Source organism: Mandrillus leucophaeus, unplaced genomic scaffold, assembly GCF_000951045.1.
Source record: "Mandrillus leucophaeus isolate KB7577 unplaced genomic scaffold, Mleu.le_1.0 Scaffold484, whole genome shotgun sequence".
In the NCBI taxonomy this organism is placed as follows: domain Eukaryota; kingdom Metazoa; phylum Chordata; class Mammalia; order Primates; family Cercopithecidae; genus Mandrillus; species Mandrillus leucophaeus.
The window spans coordinates 880,557-899,883 of NW_012105187.1; the positions used below are offsets into that span (position 1 = coordinate 880,557).

Sequence of the window (19,327 nt, forward strand, 5' to 3'; positions counted from 1 at the left end):
AGCCTCCCGAGTAGCTGGGATTACAGGTGCCCGCCACCACGCCCGGCTAATTTTTTGTATTTTTAGTAGAGATGGGGTTTCACCATGTTGGCCAGGGTGGTCTCAAACCCTTGACCTCAGGTGATCCACCTGCCTTGGCCTCCCAAAGTGCTGGGATTGCAGGCGTGAGTCACAGCGCCCGGCCTGAAGTCAATGCCTTTAAACTCACTGAAGAAATTTTGAACCTAGTGCAGTGGCTCAGGTTTGTAATCCCAGCACTTTGGGAGACTGAGGTGGGAGGATCACTTGGGCTCAGGAGTTCGAGACCGGCCTGGGCAACATAGTGAGACCTTGTCTCTTAGGAAAAAAAAAAAACAAAAAACATTTCATTAGATGTCCTGAAGAGGGGAGAGAAAATAGGGAAGATGACTTGGGGATAGAAAGAACAAAGAAGAGGTTCTGCTGCCCTCCCACCAACTTTCCCTACAATAGGAAGAGGCTAGAGGTCTGTGGAGCCCACTCCTCCTCCTCCTGGGCAGCACACTAGGGGCAAAGCCTCAGAGGAGAACGGGCCTGGTGATCACAATGGGGCCCAGCACGAGGCCTCCAGACTCAGCCAGGAGTTTCCTGCTCCCGGTGGGTGCGGAGCAGGGCACCTTTGACTTCAAGGGACCACAAAGGCTTGGACAGGGAAGATGTCTGTGGTGACCATGGTGAACTGAAATTGAAGGACTGTCCTCATGTTCGGGGTGTGCAAGAGTCTTTCAGGTCTGCTAATTAGTAATGGCTGAGACGAAATTACCACCATCCCTGTGGGATAGGGATTTGGACTGGTATGTTAATTTGATGTAAATACATTAACATGATATTTCCGGCACACCTCGGTCGCAGGCTGAGATTCACACTCATTATGTGAGGAAACAGCTTCTTGAAACTTTCCCCCCTCTGTCTCAGACTCAGTGATTCTAAGGACCTCTAAGGATCACTTGGGTTCAGTTGAGGCAGGGGACTGAGCAGTTGGCTGGCAGGACGTGGAAGCAGGTCTGCTCCAGGCTCCAGAAAGCCATCTAGAGGAAGCTTGAGGGTCTGCTTCACCCAAATCCTTCTGCTGCCTCTGCAGGGGACTGGATTTCTCACCACCCTGGACAAGCTAGATGTGGCTCCCTACTGGCCTGGGACGTGGTACCCTCTGTGCATAGCTAGGCTGGGTGTCCTGGGACTCCAGGGTGGCTAACCCGGGACTGAGGGAGGTCCCAGGATATAAGCATTTCCGTTTTTTATTTTATTTTATTTTTTAGACAGAGTCTTGCTCTGTCACCCAGGCCGGAGTGCAATGGCGTGATCTCAGCTCCTGCAATCTTTGCCTCCAGGGTTCAAGCAATTCTCCTGCCTCAGCCTCCCAAGTACTAGGACTACAGGTGCCCACCACCACGTCCAGCTAATTTTTTGTATTTTTAGTAGAGACGGGGGGGTTCAACATGTTAGCCAGGATGGTCTCGATCTCCTGACCTCGTGATCTGCCCACCTTGGCCTCCCAAAGTGCTGGGATTACAGGTGTGAGCCACCGCGCCTGGCCTAGTATTTCAGTTTTAAAACTGGGTAAGTCTTGCAGAAACAGGGACTAGTTGGTCACCTGATCTTGCTGTTGGTTCATTATTTCATCCGTCCCTGGCTTCCAGGGGATGTTCCAAAGTCATCCATCTCAGATGGTGATTGGAAATGGGATGGGAGAATCCCTCCCCTTTTTCCACAACCACCCAGGTGGGACAGAAATTCTATGATCTCCCTGGGGAATCCAGAAAGGGAAGAGGGTTGGGGCTGGGACTTGCCAAATGGTCAAGTGGGAACGTATTTGACCCAATGAGTTCACTCCACCTCTGCTGTCACATCCCTGGTAAATCAACAGCTACTGGTTTCTCATATTTTCTCTCTAAACCAACCAACCCTGGTCTCAGCACCAGGGACCAACCAGAAAAGGAGAGACCTGGGGCTCTTCTCCCTGGTCCTATAATGTTGGTATCTGACAACACCAAGACCAGCCGTTTTGGAGAGAAGTTAAGAGGACCTGCAATCTAAGTCAGCAATCTAACTGGGAGGAGCAGAGAGGGATTGGCCTGCAGCAAGGCCCCAAATTGTGTAAGTTTCAGGCTCCAGGAAGCCTGGGTCTGCCCCTGAGAGGAGGCTCCTCACCCATCACACTTAGTAATAGCCCTCAGGGATTCCTGCTCCACAGCACTCCAGGCTGTGCCACAGCTGCCGACCTTGTCTCTCTCAATTCCTCCAGGACGGCCCAGGCCTCCGCAATAAAATGGGGCCCCAGGTGATTGCCCAGATTTGCCTGGATTCTTGAAAGAGCTTTGATGAGCTCTTGTACAGAACTTTGCCACATTACTTTTGACTTTCACAGCTCCTTGTGAATTATCGAGGAAAGCAAAAGCTAATTAAGCCACATAATTTAGAACTGAAAGGAGGTTTAAAATCTCCTACCTGAAAGGAGGTAGGAAATGGTTCCAGGGCGGAGAGGACTGTATATTTCACACAGTAGACTTTACTTCCTGGAAACTTTCCCTCCCATCTTGGTTATGCCACAGTATGTTAGCATTTATGCCCTTCACCCTGCATAGCTTTGTGTGTATCTGTGTGTCTAGGTAAATTCACTTATTAGCTTTGCTGAGCTTGACTGTGTGTCAGGTGCACGGGCTAGGCACTTTCAAAACACAATACCATTTAAGCCTTCCAAACCCAGGGGATGTAGGCACTCTTATTAGGCTCACTTCAGGGATGCAAAAAACTGAAGCTCAGAATATATTTTGTGGGCAGGGAACAGTGGCTCACGCCTGTAATCCCAGCACTTTGGGAGGCCGAGGCAGGCAGACCACCTGAGGTCAGGGGTTCAAGACCAGCCTGGCCAACATGGCAAAACCCCGTCTCTACTAAAAATACAAAAGTTAGCTGGGCATGGTGGCGAGTGCCTGTAATTCCAGGTGCCTGGGAGGCTGAGGTAGAAGAATCGCTTGAACCTGGGGGGCGGAGGTTGCAGTGAGCCGAGATCACACCACTGCATTCCAGCCTGGGCGACAGAGTGACTCCGTCCCAAAAATAAGTAAAAAAAAAACCAATATATTTTGTCATGAGTTGTGTTGGAGTAGAACTCGAATCTGAAGCCTGCCTCTGTCCTGACTCTCTATCTCTGTCCAGAGACACACAAATGTACACGAAAATATTTCATATGTGTATGTCATGCCACCTATTACTTGGGGACAAGGATTGTGTGGTACAACGTTTCTTTAAAATCTCAGAACGCTGTAGATAACATTCTATAGATTTTATAGATTAAAACAACAACAACAACAACAAACTGAGGCAGGTCCAGAGTCACATAGCAAGTTAATCAAAAGCACTACGTCTAGAATTGTTGCCTTGGGAATTCAATGTGCATACAGCTATGGGTTTGGGAGCTAGCATTAGCTTAGGCTACCAGATGAATGAATTAATGAAGGGATAAGAATGAATGTATGTGTGAAGAGTGAGTCATTTATGGGTGAGCTGGTTTGAGATCATCACAGTCAGACCTGGCAACAAAAGGTGCCATTGAGCTCCTAAGTGGTGTAAGTTTAACCTCCTGGTTCCCTCAATGCCAAGTCAATTGCCAAGGATCCTGCTGACCTCTTGCCATGAACTTCTCCCCTCTGGACCAATTTTCCCTTGTTGAGGGGATTCCAGGGTGGTATTTACCACCTCTTCAAAAGGAATCAAAGGAAAACAAAACACACAATAATCTCAAAAGGGCAAAGATTTTTTTTTCTCCCTTCCTTCTCCTCACCTGCAACACATGCATACCCCAGCACTATTTGGAGCCAGATACTGTATGACTCAGCTTGCTTTTTTCCCAGGGGCTTTACTGGAGCAAGCTTGAGGAGGAGTAACTGTAAAAATGCAGTAGGAGATAAAGCTTGCGGGTAGGTGAGAATTTTCTACCATAGTGATGTGAACGAACTGCCCTCTTAGGAGCTCAGGAGAAGTGAAGACAGGAGGCCAAAATCAAATGTACCCTTCCCATCCCTGCCAGTCCCAGCTGAGTGCCAGGCGATAACCTTGCTACTCACATCTGCCTCGTTCCAGAGCCCCGGGATGCAGAAGGACTCCAGCAGGTCACTACCACACAGCAGCAGGATCCGCAGCTCTGAGGAAGGCGAGCAAAGTTTGCAAAGGGAGTAAGTGGAGGCCTGGGAAGTATTAAACCCTCAGCCTTCTTCCCCTGGTGAATACGTAACTCTCCCACCTCTGGGGCTGTGGGACCCAGTTCTCCCAGGTGCCCCTGCCCCTGAGCGTGTGCAGTGCAGAAACCCCTGCTCACCTCTCCCTCGGGCTCATTTCCAGACCACCTTCCTCCCCTGTGGGAGGAATTATTCATGCAAGGAGAGTAGGGCACAGGGGGTGATCGACTGCCCTGGCTTTCCCAGGACATGGACCTTTGAGGGCTAAGCCAGGATGGCTTATGATCGTTTTTGTAACAGTGGCTGAGCCAGCTACGCATCTTGTCTAAGGTCTGAGGTACTCTCTTGTTCCCTGTCAAACTCAAACGTCAACAGAGTTTGGATTCTCTGTTTCTCTGCGTTGTCTGGGGTTTGTCTCCCTGACATGGGAGGGGGTGTGAGGGGACATTGAATGTACCTTGAGGTAGCTGAGTGTATAAAATGTGTCACATGGCCACTATCCCCAGCAAATGGCTTGAGAAGCAAGGCTGAGGCCCCTCCCAGTGCTCATACTTTTCCTGGCACCCAGGCGCACTTCCTGCTTGTCAGTTGTGTTTCTTCCCTCATTAAGCTCACTCTGAATTATCCCAGTGAGGCCCATTGTGGTTTAAAAGAGGCAGCAAACTGACTCACTTATTAAAACTGGGCAGTGGGGAACAACATTCTGAGAACACCATGAGGAGAGTCCTCGCCCAGGATGTGGCTCAAGGTGGAGCATAGCGTGGCTCCCAGGCGTTGCAGTCGCTCCCATCGAGAGGCCGAGGCTGTTGGGCATCTTTTCTGAAACAGTGAGGCAGCTCTGCACTGAGGGTACCACCAGCCTTCCAGAGACAGCTACTGGCACAGGCCCTGGAGCCCCGAGGCCCAGGCGAGAGACGAGAGAAGCTGCGGGCAGCCCTGCCTGCCTTAGACCCTGTAGCTAATTCTGGGGCCTGACGGGGGTTTTCAGGTGGTCAGCTGTCCCCTGCTGTGGAATGAGTCTCTAGGTGGGACTCCTAAAGCAGGGGAGAGGCTACTGGGCCAATGGTGGGCAATGCCAGCATCTCATGGTCCCAGGGTCAGGGCAGCCTTCCCACCTCAGGGAGTCCCACTGAGGACTGGATTGTAACTATGAAATATTCCTGCCTCCTGTCTTCTCTCCTGTCTATCATACCTTAGTCTAATGATCTGTTTGTGTGCAGGGATTGTGCTTTATCTTTACAGCCTCAGGGTCTGGCAGAGTTACTGGCATACAGTAGGTGCTCAGACATGTTGAATGGATGAGGCAACAGATGAGCTGACAGCAGAGGTCCTGCAGGCTGCCTTCTGGGCAATCTGGGAGGCGTGTGGTGGCTATTGTGGCCTCTGCTCTTGCAGCAGGGGCCACTGGGGGAAATGTTTGCCTGAGTCAGTGGCTCCTCTGTGTTGCGCCATAGGATTTCTGGCCCAACTCCCCAACTGTGGAGAGGAACCACGCTTGGTATTGCAGACGGGGCTTATTTCTGGGATTCTGTTGTTCCTCAGGCCCACTTGGAGCCACCCAGGGTTCTAGGTCAGTTCTCTGTTGAAAGGGCACGTCTCTGTAATTCTGACTGCCTATGCGTTCAGTTAGATCAAGCTTGTCCAACCCATGGCTCGTAGGCCACATGCGGCCCAGGGTGGCTTTGAATGAAGTCTAACATAAATTTGTAAACTTTCTTTTTTTTTTTTCTTTTTTTGGAGACAGAGTCTCCCTCTGTCACCCAGGCTGGAGTGCAGTGGCATGATCTTGGCTCACTGCAACCTCTACCTTTCAGGTTCAAGCAATTCTCTTGCCTCAGCCTCCCAAGTAGCTGGGATTACAGGTGCCCGCCACCACACCTGGCTAATTTTTGTATTTTTAGTAGAGAGGGGGTTTCACCATGTTGGCCAGGCAGGTCTCGAACTCTGGACCTCAAGTGATCGGCCCACCGTAGCCTCCCAAAGTGCTGGGATTACAGGTATGAGCCACTACACCCAACATGTAAACTTTCTTAAAACATTATGAGATTATTTTTTGGCTTTTTTTTTTTTTTTTTGCTCATAAGCTATTGCTAGTGTTAGTGTATTTTATGTGTGGTCCAAGATAATTCTTTCTCTTCCAGTGTTGCCCAGGGAAGCGAAAAGATTGGACAGCCCTGAATTAGATGGTCACATCAACAGGGAATGTGCTGGCCCTCAGCTTTCACTACATCAGTGGTTCTCAACTGAGGGCACTTTTGCAATTGCCAGGGGACATTGGGCAATATCTGGACATTTTTGGATGTCAGGACTGGAGGGGGAGGGTGGCATGCTACTGGCATCTAGTGGGTGGAGGCTAGGAGTGCTGCTAAACATCCTACAATCTGTTCCCAAATGTCAGTTAGTGCCAAGGTTAAAAATCCCTGCTTACACAGGCATGAAAATAAATCTCTTTCCTATTCTCAAGCCAGGGACGCACTATCCCAATCAAATATAATATGAGACTTTTATTTTTTAAGCCAAGCACAAAGAGTTCAAGAGTGGGGTCTCTGCACCTTTTCTGGCAGGACCAGTGCAAACATTTAAGTCACAGACAAGCGGCCCCAGCAGGGCTTGAGATCCCACATGTGGCCACTGGAGGGCAGCAGTGACTTCTCCCAGTTAGTCGTATGAGGCTAAGGCAAGTTTCCAGCCCACCAGCCTGTGGCCTAGGGCAGCCCTGGAGGAGCAGTCAGTTGTTAGGAGCATGTAAATAGGGTCAACAGGTGCTAATGGAACTAGGACAAAATGGCTTTTCTTCCTCATTTAGTATGCAAGGAAATATCAAAAAGGGGGACATGTGAGCCCCAGGGCCTCTCACAGCGCAGGAGTCGGGAGGCAGCATAGCTCCCTTCCAGTTTCTTTGGGCCAGCCTCCTTCCCCAGGTCACCCTGATTCAGGGCCACGAGCCAGAATGCACGCTGTCTGTCCACACTCCCCTCCCAGGAATCCGGGCTATGTGAAGCCCGAGCCCTGCAGCCCATCCCAGTTTCCACTGCACGCAGCCACCACCTGGACCATGCCAGGACCTGAGCCCAATCTGACAGCTGTGGATGCTGAGCTGTCCTTTCTCGGAACCTAGGTGTTCTCCATTCTCTATCCCCACGGTCCCTTCTCCATCACGTGACGGTAGACCCTCCCTCTCAGCGAGCACAGGGATGTGGAAGGGGACAGGCAGAGCCTCAGGGAAACCAGAGGTGAGAGGTCGGTCACTCCCCAGCTGCATTTTTGGACCCTGGCGGCTGGCTCACCATAACTCCAGAGCTGCTATGGAGCAACAAGAGTAAGCAGAGGCCCCTGCCCCTCCCAAGGTAGCCATGAGCTACTGGAAGTGAACACAGCAGTACACTGCGCAACATTGATCACCACTGACCTCTCCCAGTGGGGACTCCTTGAGTCAGGGTGGGGAAAGCCTGATCCACCTGCCCCGGGCACTGGGAAGACAAGCAAGGCCATGGTTCAAGCTTGCCACAATACATCTCTGGACTAAGGAAAGAGAAATACACATTGGAATACAATGAGAAGTCCTAAGGCTGCTCTGAGCTCTGCCGGCCAAGAGACTGCGTGGGAAGGCAGCAGGTGATGGCCAGGCTGGAACTGCAGGGAAGTGGAGTGCGGGAGCTTTCAGCCCAGTCCCGGCACCTTCACTCACATCCTTGCCTGTTGGGTGTTCTGGGGCTACAGAACCTAGAGCCAAATGCTCCTGCCTGTTTTGGGGAGCAAGCAGGAAGGCGGGTGCTCCTTCCTGTGGCCTTCAGAGAGTACCTGCTGGTCAATAAAGGATATTAAAATATAGTAAAATAATTAAGAAGTGAGGAGTTTTGAGTCTTCATTCCTTTTGTTTTTAATTCAATTTAATTTTAAGTTAATGTAACTTAATTTTTAGTAATGCCTGTATTCAAAACTGGTTCACAGAATTCCTGAAAACTTTACAAATGGTTGTAGGAAACCAACTGAGCCGATTCAGGGACACCACTGCACCTCAGGCAAGAGGATGAGACTCAGAGAAGCCCCTTGAAATGACATCACATCTGCCGGGTCTGCAGGAAGAACCAGGTGCTCAGGACAAACCCTGCCTCTCAGGATTGCAGTGGGAGCCCTGACTTCCAGTTCTTGGACAGAAAAGTACCAGGAGGGGATGCTTGGAGGATCTTTTGAGCTGGAAGTTGAAGATCGAGGGTGTGGACACCAGGCTGCCTTGCCCTAGAGCTCCAGGCATTCCTGATATCACTGACCCTTCTTGTACCCTGGTACCTGTGCCAGCTCCAGCTCTATTATGGTGCCTCCCTGCCCTTTCCCCAGCGTCTCCCACTGGTGTCTCTCACCCATTCTGAAACCCTGGGAAGATTTCAGTGTTCCTATCTGCTTCTCAACTTGCTTGTAGGGGTCATCAACGCCTTCCCACCCTGACAGCTGTGGAACCGCCCTCCACTGGCTCGGGCCGGCCCTGGCCTGCTCTGGGATTGGGTTGGGCAGGCAGCCCTCACACACAGTGAAGTGCCTTAGCCTCTGCCCAAGGCTGCAAGGGAGGTGTGGAGGTGGCTTTCAGTCCCCTCTCTATTTCTTCATCTTCACGCACTGAATGAGGAAGGCGGGGGTGCTCTTCCGCCTCATTTGTGTGCAGTGTCTGTGCTCAGAAGAAGGGTCTTTCCAACTGGTGCCAAAGCTCAAGTTTCATGTGTTTTAGAGGAAGGAGAGGCTCTGAAGGAAAAATCACCAAATGATCCAGTCCTATCTCTTGGGAGCTGGCCGGAGTCCAGTTGAGAGATGTTAAAGGGAGCTAACTACGAATGCAATCTTAGCCTGGGAACAATCCCTCTTCCGAGAGGAGACCCTGCTGCAAAACAGTCCCCGTGTTTTCAAGCCTCTCTGTTCCCCATGTTGCCTGTTGTGAAGGCAGGGGGCTCCAAATGTCCCCACTTTCCCCACTTTCACAGTCCCACTCACCGATCTCTTCATACCGCATCACCGTGCCCAGATTGGCATTCTCATCTAAGGAGGAAAGAAGGAAGGAAGGGCATTAGGGAACCGGCTTCCTCGTACCCAACACACAGTCTGCCTGAGGGCCTCAGCAGGAGTTATTGGGATGGGGTGGGGTGGGTGCAAGTAAGGGGGTGGTGTGCCACCCTGCACAAGTGACACCTGAGGAGGGTGAATGGAGAGCACAGTCAGGCATAAAATGGACAGGAAGCTCTCCTCCTGCTCCAGGAGCGGCACTTCACATTGCTGGGGCTTTCAGAATGAGACAGCCTGACTGGGGAGTCAATGATGAACACACACATGCTCATGCTGAGCGCCTTCTGTTGTTTCTGTATTTGAGTGAGCTGGCCACAGGAGCAACATCCTTACAACCTACAGAGATGGCTTTTGGGGTCACAAGAGGTGGCCGGCTCTCAGGGATTACCTGGTTTAAAGTACAAGCACACTCGGGGTGCAGAACTTTTTCACATGGTGGAATGTAGCAAGCGCCTGCAGGAAGCTGAGGAAGACTGAGTCTTTGATGTGCTCTTGTGTGTGCAATGCCTGTGTGGGGTAATACGGTGTGCACAAGTATGTGCACACACACAGTCACAGGAATTTGCGGTGGGGGGAATGTGCTTGAGGATCTTTGCTGAAGCAATGAAGGGAGGAGAGAAAGAAAAGAGACAGGACTGGGAATCAAGTTCCTTAGTTCCTCACCTACAAAGGTGAAACGCTCCACCGGTGGGCGGACACAGCAGATCCGGCTGAGGCTTTCTCCCACCTTCCCCAAGATCTTGGCTATGGGAGAGAGCAAGACAGACAGGGACAGAGTGGGAGAGAACCACTCACAACTGGCACTCATGTCGGCCCGCCATTGGGGCCGCTGTAAACATCAGGGTGCATGGATGGGGCAGGAGTGGGGAGCAGGAGGTAGCAGGAGGGTAGAGAGAAAGAACAGAAATATGACAGCACAAATTTCTTCTTCTCATTCACAGTCTGAGGCACACACATTGTGAGCCCTAGACTGGAAGCCATTTTCTGGTTATGTTTATTTCATTGTTGGAAACTTGGAAAATATAGAGGAGGGAAATACATAAAGAGGAAAACTTAAGGCACTCATAATCCCACCCCAAGATATAACTACTGCCAACCTGTTGGTATATTATTTATTTTCTTTCATGTTTTAAATGTGTATTATGCAGGTATGTCTACATAAATTGGATCAGATTTTCCATTTAAAGGCCATATAGGCGGCTGGCTTCTTTCATTTTCTATATCATGAACATTTCTTCCCCAGGTTTGTCCCAAGCCTATCCTTAGCTGCTCCTCCCACTGGACAGCTACACCCACATCCAAGGAGACTCAGCAAAGTACATGTTTGGAACCATTTCTGCTGGGCTAAGGCGTTCCTTCCCATGCAGATGGTCTTTAGAATCATCAGACATCCTATTTGGCTGAGAGGGATCTGGTTTTCAATTATCCCTCCGGGCTCCAAGCCAGCAAAATTTTCTGAGCCCCCCACATGTAGCTGTATGCAAACTGTGAAATTCTGACTCTTCTTTGTGAACTACCCTGTTTATAATAGACCAATAATATAATAGCTTATGGTCTCAAGGCTTGAAAAGTAATATCAGAATCTGTCTCTTGGAGTTGGCTTGGAAGAAAATTTCAGAGCATGGACCTCGAAGCCTGACAGTACTGAATATGAATTGTAGCTCTTCTACTTTTGAGCTGTGTGACAAATCAGCAAATCACTTTTCTTCTCTGAATCTGTTTTTTATTTGAAATGAGAACATAATGTCTATATCACAGTACTACTGCATTAAATAAGAACGCAGGTAAAGCACGAGCATCATTTGGGTACATAGTCCTAGGTCTGGGGTATGTGTTGGTGCTCTCTGTCACTGGATTGGTGGCTAAGAGTGTGGGGATTCTGGGTGCAGACCGCCTGGGTGTGACTCATGGCCCTGCTTCTTCCTCACTGTGTGACCCTGGGCAAGATCCTTAACCTCCCTAGAAGAGGCAGAGAAAAATGCTCCATTTTGTACATTCAATTCCCAGTTAACACAATTATTTCTTAAAATTCATGTATTTTTTTGAGACAGGGTCTCACTCTGTCTCCCAGCCTAGAGTGCAGTGGCACAATCCCCCACTCCCTGCAACCTCTGCCTCCTGGGCTCAAGAGATCCTCCCACCTCAGCCGTCTGAGTAGCTGGGACTACAGGCATGTGCCACCATGCCTGGTTAATTTTTGTTGTTGTTATTATTATTATTATTTGGTAGAGGTGGGGTTTCATCATGTTGCCCAGGCTACTCTCAAACTCCTGGGCTCAAGCCATCCACCCACCTCAGCTTCCTAAAGTGCTGGGATCACAGGCGTGAGCCACCAGGCCTGGCCCTATCCTTATATTTAAATGCAAGAGAAGAGTGCACACCACCACCTGCCTCTCTCTGATTGTGACTGGTTTGCTCTGATGCTCAGTATTCAGGGTTCTCAAAGTATTGTCTGTGGACTAGCAGCATCAGCAGCACCTTGTTAAAAATACAAGTCCTCTTTCCCCTCCCAGACCTACTGAATCAAGTTCTGGATGGATCCCAGCAATCACTATTTTAACAAGCCCTCCACATGATTCTGAGGTTTGGGTACCCCACATCAGTGTTCCCCTACCTGCAGTGGGCTTGGTGGGCACGTTGCTGTTCTGGTAAATGGGCTGGGGGGTCTCGTTTTGTGGCTGTCCGATCACAGGCGTCATGGAAGGTGTGTTGACATTGGAGAGGATGCAGCCAGTCACCCTCTAGGGAGAGGGAGAAGAGTGTTATTAGCCACATGACTTTGAGAATCATTTCAAAGTTATTTCCAAATGGTTATCTGCTTGTCCATCATGGAGAGGCCACCCAGAGCTGAGGAAGAGCCCTGGGGATGGTTCTAGACCCAGCTGCATCACGTGGTCACTAGGCTGGCAGGAGCAGCTCAGTAGGAAAAGCATGAGATGTGGTGTTATAATGGGTCCTGGGGCCAAATTTGGGCTCTGCCTCCTGGCTATGTGAGCTTGGACAGTTACTTCATCGCTCCTGAACCTCAACTCAGGAGTCTAACCATATACCTGCCTTTTCCAATTGTGGTCGGGTCGCACAGGCGAGCATATGCAAAGTGCCTGTGGGGTGCCTGACACATGGCAGGAGCTCCGTCAGCAGCAGGCGATGCTGGAACCTTCTGTGTAACATGAATATCTGCCCTCCCCAAATGTTTCATGGGGCTCAAATGAGATCATGTCTGCAAAAGGGCTCTGTAAGCTTGGGAAAGGTCATACAAACACAAGGCACGATCACCACCTGCGGCTTCTTCAGGCCAGAGTTGTCAGTAACACAGCCAAGCAAGAGGGAGAGCGGTGCCAGGCAGCACAGGATGTGTTTGTGCTGCGGGAAGCAGGGTGGGTGGGTTCTGAGCACTCTCTCGCCTGCTCAGTGTGAATACACATGCCAGAGCCAAGCGGAAATTCTGTGTGCATTATCCATTGTCCTGAGTTATCTGCCAGGCTACTCCTCGCCAGTGCTGCAGAAAACACAGAGCTGATAAGACAGCATTCCTCACAGCTGACCCTCTAGCAACCCCACTGGGCCGAGGTGACAGGGACAGTGGCTGTTGGGCAACAGAGAAACAAAGGATGAATTCCCAATCTCTTTAGCTTCACAAGGGCCACTGCTTATTGGAGGTTTCTTTATTCCCAAAAGCCAGCTGCCTGGGTACCCACCACCCACTCCTGCACGCCACCCTTTCTGGATTCCGATTCTGCTGCCAGGGGACCCCCAGGCCCAAGGCTGGGGTGATCTTCTAGGCACCTGTTCCACAGGCCATCCTGTGGGCAGAGCAGTGTGTGAGTCCTTCTCAGCCCTAGAAGGGCAGGCATTTGTCCTGTGGGGTAACCTGTCACCTTTGTAAGACTCCTGATAGGAGGAGGTCACATCTGACCACATCTGGGAGCCAGCTGAGGTGGGTACCGTGGGATCTTTTCACCTCTCGGTGGGCTTCTTTTCCCAGCTGTGGCTGGTGGGGTGGAAGGGGTGGTCTGCCTCCATGTATTATTTCACCAGCAGAAAAGAAAACACTGCATTCCTGTTTCCTGACTGGCCTGGTAGCTGAGGAGTTTCTTCCTCTTGCTGCACTGTGGGTCCCATTTGACTTGTTCTACCTCAGAGAAGTAGAAAATGGCTGGCTGCACTCCCTGATCCTGCCCTCGCCAGCCCCCATGGGCGCCTGCGTTCTCAGAGGCCTCGACATTGGAGAGTTGTCCCAAGTCACCTGTTAAGTCATGCATCTATCTCTGTGGTTGGTCTACTCTGCATGCCGGGAACACCTGCCTCATGCTTGCTAGGAGTTTGAAGGCTGAGAGTTCTTAGGAAGCAGCTCCAAGCTCTTACTCCAAGGCAGGGGGGCCGGCAGTGACCTACATTCTTTGACAGCCTCTGCCCATTGCTGAAACAGCTGGGGCTCCTGGTGGAGCTTCTCTGGCCTAGACTCATACCCTGGGCATGAGTAACACAGGTAGAGTTCAGGAAGCCTGGGCATTTAGACAACAAATGATAGCCAGGCTTTCCAGCCAGTATTGCCAGCACTGAGGAATGTCTGCAGGGTCCCCATTCCTCCCTTCTGTCGTGGAGCCTGAGGCTTCTGTGTGACCAGAAAGAGCACAGGCCCACAGGTACTTCCCAGGTGACATGTAGTGTGAGAAATAAACTTGTGTGAAGTCACTGAGCTTTTAGGGATGTTTGTCACCACCACAGATAGGATCTTTGCCTATCCTGACAGATACACTCTTACACAGTGCCTTTCATTACTGCTATTGTGGAGACCAGCACAGAGGAGCAAGTCAGTGTGGCCCCAAGTCAGCCTCCTTTCAAGGGGACCAGAAGGGTCAGGATGTGTGAGAAAGGTTCTGAAAGCCAAAGGGAAAGGAAATTAGTTGTCTCCAATTGCGTGGGGGAGAAAACAACAGATAGAGAACAGCCAGCTGGTCCTCTCTACCTCACTTGCCCTTGGCTCCCCAGGACAGAGCTCTGAAGCTCCACATCTGTTAAAATAAAGCCTGGCTGTGCAGCTGGTGGAGTGTGGGGTGGTCAGGGGCTGCTCCCCAGGAAGAACATGGTGACAGGCCCTCTGGCAGCAAGGACACAGATGGGACAGAGGCTCTCCCTGTAGGAAGGCAGTGCCAGGTGGATGCTATCTGGGGCTGTGGAGGGCTCTGCTGCAGAGTCCGTGGAGGCGAGCAGAACTGATTGTTTGCTGTCTTGGTTGGTCAGGCTTCTCACCGTCGGTGGCATTGCTTTTCGTCCTGTCACTGTGGAGTTGATGGGTTGGCATTGATCTGGAAAGGGTGCTTCCTGCACACTCTGGCCAGTGCTGCTGGCTGGTATGGAGCTCATTCTAACCTGGCAACCAGCCCTGAAGTCTCTGCAGCCCAGCCACAGGCCCCAGGCTCCAGTGGGGAATACAGAAGCTCTCGCCTATCTGTGTTCACCAAACACTCACTGTGTGTGCTCAGATATGTGGTCTCCCCTCTCTGCTCCCTTTCACGCACTAATAAAACAGGCATCAGACACCGTCTGCCCATGGGGCTCTTGTGAGGAGGAATGGGTGGGAATGGGGTGCAATGACTGGCAGGTGTGACGTGCCAATGGGGTCCCCACAGGCGGGGCACGAGGCTTGGCTGCTTGTACCTCCCCTAAGTGCTCCTCTCTTCTCCTGCCTTTCGTTGCCCAGTCTCCTCCTCCCTCACTTTCTGAAGTCCTATCACTGTGGTCTCCTTAACCCCCCTTGAACTTGCTCCCAGCTGATAAAAGCTGCCTACCATACCCAGCAGCAACGCCCCAAATGGGAAGTCAAGACTGAGGGTGGAAGACAGGGAGTAGCCCCTGGTGCTACTCGGGGTTTCTCATTCATTGTTCTTTGTGCTATACACAGGCTGGTCTCTCTCGAAACAGGCAGAGAAATAAGAGGCTGAAAGCAGGTCGAGAGGCCAGCAGCACCCTCTCCTCTCCTTGCCTGACTTCTGTGGGTCCAGCCCCTCCCCTGCAGCCTGGCGGTTCATGCATCCCCAGGCTCAGCCCAGCTCACCTTCATGAGGTCCCGGTGGTGTTCCAACACGCTGCAGGTCGTCTGCCAGGTGTCCTGGTAGCACTCCCAAGGGTCCACCCTAACATCATCGGAAAGAAATTTCTCTTGGTTTCTGTTCTCATACTCTTTCCTTATTGTTTCCTTCCAAAGATTATAGCTCAGGAAGCATGGAAGACCTGGCCATACCATGTGCTTAGATCTTGAATCAGATAAAACCCAGGTGTGAAACACTTTTCTGAGCTTCAGTTTCCTCCTTTGTAAAATGAGAAGAGCATGGTATAGGCTTATGAGAAGAGATGCTGGTGCCAGTCTGCCTGGGTTTAATTCCAGCCTCAGCTCTTTGCAACTGTGTGGCTTTGGGAAAGTTACGTGATCTCCCAGTGCCTCACCTTCCCCATCGGTAAAATGGGAATAACAACAGTAACGAGCTTACGGTCTTGTTAGAAAGGCTCGGTAAGTTTTATGTGTACAATGCTCAGTACAGCGTCTTGCTCCTATTATTACCTACAAAATAAACCCTCCTTTGGACCCTTGAGGGTTGTGACAAGGATTAGCTGAGCTGGGCCTTTGTCAAGTGGTGGCCAGGCTGCAAGCCCTCGAAAATCAGTCTTGCCTGCCTCCCTCTGCAGTGAGGTGCTTTATGGGTGTGGAGGTGAGGCATGGCAGGCAGATGAGAGGGCGCAGACCCAGCAATGGCCAGCCCATCTGGGATAGTGCTTGTGAAATACGCAGGGATCCAGCCCCAGACTGAGGCAGCACTGGGCCTTAATTGCCAACTTAATGATTTTTTTTTTAGACGGAGTCTCACTCTGTCACCCAGGCTGGAGTGCAGTGGTGAGACCTCGGCTCACCGCAACCTCCACCTCCTGGGTTCAAGCGATTCTCCTGCCTCAGCCTCCCGAGTAGCTGGGATTATAGGCACATGCCGCCATGCCCAGTTAATTTTTGTATTTTTAGTAGAGATGGGGTTTCACCACATTGGCCAGGCTGGTCTCAAACTCCTGACCTCAGGTGATCCGCCCACCTTGGCCTCCCAAAGTGCTGGAATTACAGGCATGAGCCCCCACGCCCTGCCTTCGCAAACATTTTCTTAGCAGTCGTGCATCCCCTTAACACCACCACCCTACCCCACCACCCCACCTAAAGTGCCCAGAGATGAGATCCCACTAGCTGAAAACCCTTAGAGAGTCAGCTTGCCGTTTGCCCGGAGCCTAGCTCCCCCTAGTCCGGCCCTGGGCCGGAGACAAACACTTCATCTGGCTAAATGGGCTCCCAGTGTTAGGCACCCCATCTCAGCCAACCCCCATCTCTAGAGGCAATGCTTAGACTCCCTAGTGATCTCAATTCTCAGGATTCTGATTTTCCAACCTAGAGCAGCCCAGGGAAGGTGGTAGGTACTCAGTAGTTGTTGAATGAATGAGGGAATTATTCCAGAATCTTCTAAGCACATCCAAGCAGTAACAGTCTCCTGCCCAGTGATTTCCTCACTGGACCCTTATTCAAGGTCCTCAGCATCCCCAGAAGATCAGGAGTTACAATGTTAAGAGGCTTCATTTCTAATCCTTTCTTCCCTATGGATGTATCAATGTATCATTGCTCAAACCCTTTGATTTCTCTGGGCCTGTTTCTCACCTGAGAAAAAGCAGCCATCTCTCTACCAAAGCTTTGTCGTTAGGGGGATGAGAAAGTCTATAAAGGGCATGTGCTTCTCACACAAATCACTGTGCACGAATGGCAAGGATCACTGCTGAATTATTACTGTCGCTTCCCTTCACTGCTCTCATTCCCGCCCACCCTACTCTTCCCGGACGAACTCTCTGCATTCCTCATTCTGAGGTCAGCATCCCGTCACTTCGCCCCTTTCATGGAAACCTCTAGGTGCTGCTTATTTTTCCATAGAGGGGGAAATTACAGCACACATGGCATGCCATTATTATTTTTAAACATCATCTTCTCATGCAAATTATAATGGTAGGAACTTTGGGGAGCATCATTAGCATAATTAGTGGAAGCTTGCTTTAATTACACTGCAAGCTCAGTGGAGGGGTTGGGGTGGAGGTGCCTTCCTAGCAGCACGTCTGGCCAGAAAGGCAGTGAGCAGGAAAGCCACCTAGTGGGTGTGATTTGGTGTGGCTGCCGTTAAGGGCAGACTCGCACCTCTCTCCTGGGGCCAGTGTGGGGCCCTTAGGCAGCCTGAGTTCAGGAATGGGAAATTGCAAAGGCCGGGGAACTTTCCCTGAAAGGTAGTGAGGGTTCATGGAAGTTAGTGGGAATGAAAGTGAGAGGCATTTCTGATTTTCTGGTCATGCTTCACCCAAAACCCAGTGATATTTCTGGAAGCTCCAAGAATCACGCCAGGACTCAGAGATGCCAAAACAGGTGCAACATTTAAGCTCTTTCTTTACTTTCATGGGCCTCATAGTTTGGTTCAAAAATAAAGTTACCGGTATCCCTGGAGGTCTACGTATTGCCTCCACAAGGCTAGCATCTTGCCCCTGCCTCCCCATCCTTTCAGGATCCAAATTACTGCTGGAACTCTTCTTTTTTCCCCACCTCACTCCCAGTAAGTCTCCAGGCCACCTGCCTCTGGCATCTTCAGGCCAGTCCTACCTGATCCAGTCGGAATTCTGGACAGCCAGCTGACACATGATGAGACGGTGCCGGCTTGACACGAGGCCCTGGGAAGCAACAGAGCAATCATTGGGAGACTCCCTCCGTTCCCCACAACATCCTTGGGGTACCAGCCCAAGCCCACCCATTGTTAAGGTGCAGCCTTTTTCCAGTGGTGAGAGGGAATGAGGGATGTGACCCCTTTACTTGTCCGTTTGCCACAGGCAGGCCTGGAATGGTGGTGGGGAAAGGAAACGAATAAAGGGTGTGTGGTGTATACCACCCCAACAGGGTCGATAGATGAGCCTCCATTTGCAAAGCAGCCCCTCTGTGCCCTGCAGAGATGAGACTTAACTCAGCAAATGTGGCCTTGTCTTATGACTCAGTCTGGCTCGTTAGGTGAGTTTTCCCAGAGCCCACCAAGGTGCATCTGTGGGAGAAAGGGGGAATGATGGGTAGAGCTCCTAGATTTGCCGGAATATGTGGTAGGGAGGGATGGGCAGGGAAATGAATTTTAAATCAGACTATATGAGGCATAGGCCGTTTTCTCCTAAAACCCTGAGAAGACTTGCCCAATGCAGCTCAACCCATAACCAGCTGCCAACCTGGCATCCACCATACCAAGCCACACCCGGTGGGTGTTCCTGCTCCCCTTTCAATGAGTCCTGACCGGCCTGTGAGTGGCTCTATGGTCATGGACAGCTGGTCTTTCCAGCTGCTGCTTCAACACCCATCCACTCAGGTCCAACTGTGGTCCTGAGATGGGAAGCAGGATGGATGCATGGACCTGGGCATTTTGTGTCTCCAGGAATCTTAGCAGAGACAGAGGTGGGGCAGTTTTTCTGCCAGAAACTAACAGGCCAGGGATGGGAGGGCGGGAGTTGAAGGAGGACAGAGGCACAGGAAGGAACCCACCTGTTTTCCATAGGAGTCGTGGACAGGGGAGACAATCCCGCCAATCACAATAAACCTTCCAGTTTTGTGCAGATAATCCCTGGCTCTTTCTAATTAAGAGAAGAAATCCATACATTATAAAGAGGAAAGGCATGGATTAAAGGTGATAATTGAAATCAATATGCTCAGCTCTGTAATGCTGAGGTTTATTTCCCATCTCTCTTGCCATTTAAATAGAAAATGTCAACTTTCAAAGCAAACATTGGTGATTCAAAAGGTTACAGAACCAGATTTCAGCCCCCAAAGCAAAAGGATTTAGAACTCAGAGTTTTAAAAGTCCTCTGTGGGAGGAGCCAGTGTAGCTCAGAGGGATTTAAAACAAGCGCCTCATTAGCAGCCATTAGAGCTACAGATTGGAATTTACCCCTATTGTCACTTGCAGAAATTATAACGTGGAGGAGTAGTGTTTAAAAAAAAAAAAAAAAGCCTCCTTATAATATGAAAGATGTGCTGATTG

The 19,327-nt window shown here is 50.7% G+C and overlaps 1 protein-coding gene across 2 annotated transcripts in view; it reads right to left on the minus strand.

Annotated features, from left to right (window-relative positions):
• The window catches only part of NMNAT2 (nicotinamide nucleotide adenylyltransferase 2), a 206,644-nt gene that overhangs the window by 25,128 nt on the left and 162,189 nt on the right, over positions 1-19,327 (minus strand). For both annotated transcript variants that reach the window (XM_011995333.1, XM_011995334.1), the window contains exons 2-8: positions 18,832-18,920; positions 17,917-17,984; positions 15,307-15,385; positions 11,863-11,989; positions 9,912-9,992; positions 9,180-9,224; positions 4,086-4,162 (exon numbers count right to left, since the gene is read on the minus strand). In XM_011995333.1, coding sequence (XP_011850723.1) covers positions 4,086-4,162; positions 9,180-9,224; positions 9,912-9,992; positions 11,863-11,989; positions 15,307-15,385; positions 17,917-17,984; positions 18,832-18,920 — 566 coding nt within the window. The remainder of the gene's footprint in view (positions 1-4,085; positions 4,163-9,179; positions 9,225-9,911; positions 9,993-11,862; positions 11,990-15,306; positions 15,386-17,916; positions 17,985-18,831; positions 18,921-19,327) is intronic.